At 44.0% G+C, this 5,864-nt stretch overlaps 1 protein-coding gene across 1 annotated transcript in view; it reads left to right on the top strand.

Moving 5' to 3' along the window:
- Window positions 1-5,864, top strand: part of Stip1 (stress induced phosphoprotein 1) — a 20,948-nt gene that overhangs the window by 8,544 nt on the left and 6,540 nt on the right. Inside the window, exons 5-8 of the mRNA XM_005351862.3 lie at window positions 285-453; window positions 3,649-3,775; window positions 3,866-3,968; window positions 4,158-4,278. Coding sequence (XP_005351919.1) covers window positions 285-453; window positions 3,649-3,775; window positions 3,866-3,968; window positions 4,158-4,278 — 520 coding nt within the window. The remainder of the gene's footprint in view (window positions 1-284; window positions 454-3,648; window positions 3,776-3,865; window positions 3,969-4,157; window positions 4,279-5,864) is intronic.

The following is a 5,864-nucleotide window of genomic DNA, read 5'->3' as shown; positions in this document are numbered from 1 at the left end:
TCCATCTGTTAGTTCAGGACTATGAAAGGTCCGGCTCCAAAGCCACAGAGAAACCCTGTCTCGAAAAACTAAAAAAAAAAAAAAAAAGTGTGTGTGTTTGTATCTGTATGTTGGAATGTGCATGTGAGTGCAGGTGCCTGAGAAGACCAGAGATGTTGGGGTCTCCTGGAGCCAGAGTTTCAGAAGGTTGGGTGCTGGGAACGGAACATGAGTCTCTGAAGAGCAGTGTACTTTCTTAACTGTGAAGACATTTCTCTATCCCATTTTTCTTCCCATCAATCCAGGAAAATACAAGACCCACGGATCATGACTACTCTCAGTGTCCTCCTTGGGGTTGATCTGGGCAGTATGGATGAAGAGGAAGAGGCAGCAACACCCCCACCCCCACCTCCTCCCAAAAAGGAGGCCAAGCCAGAACCAATGGAAGAAGATCTTCCAGAGAATAAAAAACAGGTCTTATTTTTTTCTCCTCTAAACTATCATGCATTTATATACAGCCGAACCAATTAGAAATAAGAATATTAAATGGGTATGTCTGTAGGTTGTAGCTGAGAAATGGTTTGGTGCTGGTGACATGGCCCAGTTTGTGAAATGCCTGCCTAGTATGCATGAAGCGCCAGGTTAGAGACTTTTAGAAACAGTTTCATTTTATATCCAGGGTTGGCTTTAAGCTCAGGATGGGTCTCCTCCCAATTGCTGGGAATTAGTAAGTTTTTCTGTTTTATTTGGTTTGCTGTTAGTGTTGAGAACGTAGTCTTCCTATTATGTCTGTGTACCACATTCATAACTAGTGTCCGTGGAGGCCCAAAGAGGGTCAGATCCCTGGAACTGGAGTTGTATATAGGTGGTTATAAGCTGCTGTTCTTTGCAAGTGCTTACCTGCTGAGCCATCTTTCCAGGACTGCCACCCTCGTGTTCCTTATTTGTTATTTCATGTGTATTGGTGTTTTGCCTGCATGTATGCCAAATGATACATGAAGATGAAGATGTTGAATTCCCTAGAACTAGAGTTACATTCCTCACCCTCTAGAAGAGCAACCAGTGCTCTTAACCGCTGAGCTAATCTCTTTAGCCTCCTGGCTTAATTCTTTTTTGGTTTTTCAAGACAAGGTTTCTCTATGTAGCCCTGCCTGTCCTGGAACTCACTTTGTAGGCCAAGATGGCCTTGAACTCAGAGATCTGCCTGGCCTGGCTTAATTCTTTACATGGATTTAGGGAAATTAAATTCAGATCTTTTGTCTACAAGGCAGCACTTTCCCAGCTTCTTAGCTCTCTCTCTCTTCCTCTGCATCCCATAGTTTTGAGTACTGAGTACCTGCTAAGATTACTTGAGTGGCTGAGGAGGATGACCTGCTAGTGCTTTGAGACCAGTCTGGGCAACACAGTGAAATTGTACCAGAAAGGGCTTGAGAGATGGCTCAGCGGTTAAGAGCATTGCCTGCTATTCCAAAGGTCCTGAGTTCAATTCCCAGCAACCACATGGTGGCTCACAACCATTTGTAATGAGGTCTGGTGCTCTCTTCTGGCCTGAAGGCATATATTGTATACTAAATAAATAAATACTTTTTTTTTAAAAAAAATTGTACCAGAAAGAAAAAAAAATTGATTAAACTACATCAGAGGGCTAGTGAGATGGCTCAGTCAGTAGGTAAAACACTGCCTACTAAACTGAAACCTGATATTCCTCCCTGAAACCCACATGGTAAAAGGAGAGAACTATTTTGTAAGGTGTCCTTTTTGACCTTCATACAAACACCATGGCACATGGCACACGTACATACATAAATAGGTAAATTAATAGGGGCCTGGAGAGAGAGTTGAACGATTAAGAACAGTTGTTTCAGAGGACTTGCGTTTGATTCCCAGCACCCACTTGGTGAGTTAAAACCATCAGTAACTGCAGTTCCAGAGATCTGATACCCTCTTCTGTCCTCTTTGGGCAAAACAGTCAAAATAAATCTTTTAAAAATAAATGCATAGCCAGGCGGTGGTGGTGCACGCCTTTAATCCCAGCACTCGGGAGGCAGAGACAGGCGGATCTCTGTGAGTTCGAGACCAGCCTGGTCTACAAGAGCTAGTTCCAGGACAGGCTCCAAAACCACAGAGAAACCTTGTCTTGAAAAACCAAAAAAAAAAAAAAAATTAAAGAATAAAAATTTTAAGTTTGTTTTGTGACAGGGTTTCTTATAGGCCTGACTGGCCTTGAACTCAGAGATCCACCTGGGAGTGTTAGGACTAAAGGCATTTGCCATCACCGCCTGACCACCTTTGTTTTTCTTGTCTTTTTTCTTTTTCCAAATGTGATAAGTGTTTGCCTGTATATATGTATCTGTACCACATGCACCCCTGGTACCTGTGGAGGTCAAAAGAAGTTGTCAGATACTCTGGAGCTGGAGTTAAGATGAACAGTTTTGAACCATTATGTGGGTGTTGGGGAACTGAACTCGGGTCTTCCGCAATAGTCAGAAGCCCCCAGAAAAATGCTTATTAAAAATGGTATATAAAATACGAGCTGGAGAGATGGCTCAGCAGTTAAGAACACTGATTCTTCTTCCATAGGTCCTGAGTTCCCAGCAACCGCATGGTGGCTCACAGCCATCTCTAATGAGCTCTGGTGCCCTCTTCTGGCCTGCAGGCACACAAATATACAGAACACTATATATAATAAATTAATAAATCTTTAAAAATAATATATAAACTATATCAGAATGCCTGTGGTTGCAGGAGGGTCATAAGTTAAAAGCCAGCCTATCAGGCAGACCTCTGAGTTCAGGCCACCCTGGTCTACACAGAGAAACCCTGACTCGAGAAAACCAAAAAAGAAAGAAAAAAGAAGCCAGCCTGTGTGTTGCATAGAGACCCTGGTTTTCTGTTTGTAGGTGTAGGTATGAAAAAAATGCTCTTTACAAGCCATTTTGTAGTAATGCTGAATTTCTGAGTGTTTGAGCAGTGAAAATGAAGCCTCACCACATGCTGCAAGCGTGGGCTTGAGTAGAGCAGATAGAATCGTGAGGAGTTGTGGTCCGGGTGTGGTGTCCGCATCAGTCCTGAGGTTTTGGCCTCCTGATTGCATGTGGTGGGTGTCCACTTAGCAACACTCTTCCAGAGCAAGAGACACGTGCTAAAGAATTGTGTTTCCCTTCTCGTAGTCAGGAACAGCAGATTGTTGCCAAATTTAGTACCCTTAAATGGGTAAGTGTTGGTTGCTCAGCATGTCTCAGCTGGAAAAGGGCCCTCCGTGTGGGTGGAGAAAGTGATATTGAAGACTGCTGTTCCTGTGGCCCTTTCTGATCTTACCATGCCATCAGATCTCAAGATAGCCACAACAGCCAGATTGCTGTGGCTAAAAACCTGCCAGATTATACCATCATGTTCAGTTGCTTTGAGTTAGAATTCCTCTTTCTCAGAAAAGCCCTTTGCTGCCTGGTTAGGATCCAAGATGGGAAAGAACAGTTCAGGGTCAGAAATTAAAGTTCACTCTAATGCTCACTCACTTGACTGGTGTGAAGAGGCCTTTTCAAGGGAGAACCTACTTCCTGGTCATGTTGGTGGCACATGCTAATTGATACTGTGACAGAGCATGGACTCTGCTGCAGTTGCTGTCATCTGGTAGAGATGCTAAGCACTCACTTTTCCAACCCCATTTAGGCACTGAAAGAAAAAGAGATGGGAAATGATGCCTACAAGAAGAAAGATTTTGACAAGGCCTTGAAGCATTATGACAGGGCCAAGGAACTGGACCCTACCAATATGACTTACATAACTAATCAAGCAGGTGAGACCCAGAACCAGTGACTAGAGAGCTAATGGGCACTATTGAGGGAGGAAACAAGGACTGACTGTTTCTTACCCATTTGCCTGGCAGCTGTGCACTTTGAGAAAGGCGACTACAACAAGTGCCGGGAGCTGTGTGAGAAGGCCATTGAAGTGGGCAGAGAGAACCGAGAGGACTACCGACAGATTGCCAAGTATGCTACTGAACCCACACACACCACCCCCCATGCTGAGGGCCGGGAGAAGGTTGTGGGGCTGAGACCCTTGTTGAAAGGGAAGAGCGTCTAGGCTGCGATGCCAGCTGTGCTTGTATTTTCCTTGAGGTCTAACCTTGTTTCTGCATGGCTGCCCTTAGCATGCTTTTTTCCTCTTGTCTTCATCAGAGCTTATGCCCGAATTGGCAATTCCTATTTCAAAGAAGAAAAGTACAAGGATGCTATCCATTTCTACAATAAATCTCTGGCAGAGCACCGAACCCCAGATGTGCTCAAGAAGTGCCAGCAGGTGGGTCTGAAAAGAATAGGGTTATCGTGTCCTCTTTTACTGGTTTCTTGAGTCAGGCTTTTTTTGTGTATGTACCCTTGAGCTTTAGCTGTCCTGGAACTAGCTCTATAGACTGGCCTTGAACTAACAGAGTTCCACCTGTTTCTGCTTGGTAATATCATGAAGGAAATGGTCAGGGCCTTTTGTCAAGGTTTTGATGTTATTGTTAACCCTTTTGGGGCTGGAGAGATGGCTCAGAGGTTAAGAGCTCTTCCAGAGGACCTGAGTTCAATTCCCAGCAACCACATGGTGGCTCACAACCATCTGTACTGAGATCTGGCGCCCTCCTCTGGCTTGCAGGCATACATGGAGACTGTTGTATACATAATAAATAAAATCTTTTTTAAAAAAAGAAAAAGCATTTAATTGGGATGCTTGCTTGCTCACAGTTTCAGAGGTTTAGTTCATTGTCATGGGAAGCATGGTATGTAGGTAGGTTCTGGCACAGTAGCTGAGAACTATATATTGGTAAAGAAAAAGAGGGACTGGGCCTGGCATGGGCTTTGGAAGCCTCAAAGCCAACAAACTTCCTTCAGTGACACACTTCCTTCAGCAAGGCCACACCTCCCAGTCCTTCTAATTCTTTCAAATAATGCCCTATCTTCTTCCCCCCCCCACACCCAATAACTAAGCATTCAAATATATGAGTTTATGAGTCATCCTTGTTCAAGCCACCACAGGCAGTAATTTCAGAAAATGATTTGTCAAGCTTAGCATGGTGGTACATGACTATATTATGACCTACTCCAGGGTCAAGATAGTAAGTAGTTCAAGATCGGCTGGGTAGCATAGTGAAGGGTCCCAACCTGTCCTTCACTAAGGCACTCCCCCAAAAAATATTGTCTGAAAATTAATTGTGCTGTGTTTTACTTTCATAAGATCATTCTCTTTTTACTTCATTTGTTGGGTTTTTTGGGGGGGGAGCAGGGGTGTAGAGACAGGGTTACAAGATCCATATGACTCTGCCCTACATACAAGTGCTGGGATTAAAGGCATGTGCCACCACTGCCCAGCTTCATTTGTTGTTTTTAACATTTTATACATTTACTTGTGTAGAGGTAGGTACATGCCTGCCATGTGGGTGCTGGGAGAATTGAACCTGGGTCCTTTGGAATCTTCCAAATGTCCTGAGTTCAATTCCCAGCAACCACATGGTGGCTCACAACCATCTGTAATAAGATCTGCTGTCCTTTTGAAAGAGATCTTGTCAGTCGTCCTCATCAACCTAAGACTGAAACCCAGTATGGGCTGCCCATGCATGCTTTGGCTTTGCCAGGGCTTAAGTTTCATTTCAGATTTCATTTTTGGACACATGCCACAATGGAGGTGTGGAGATCAGAGGACAACGTTAGGTAGTTAGTTCTCTTCTTCCATCAACTTGGCAGATTGTGCCATCATATAGGGCCTGTGTTGTTTTGTTTGTTTTTTGAGACAGGGATGCAAAGCCTAAACTGGCTTCCCATGACCCTAAATTCTTAATAATTCTGCCTCTACCACATAAGAGCTGAGATCACAGGTTTGAGCTACCACAACAGAGTTGTGCAGTA

Source organism: Microtus ochrogaster, chromosome 8 (genome assembly GCF_000317375.1).
Source record: "Microtus ochrogaster isolate Prairie Vole_2 chromosome 8, MicOch1.0, whole genome shotgun sequence".
Lineage (NCBI taxonomy): Eukaryota > Metazoa > Chordata > Mammalia > Rodentia > Cricetidae > Microtus > Microtus ochrogaster.
This window is presented reverse-complemented; position numbering and strand designations above follow the sequence as displayed.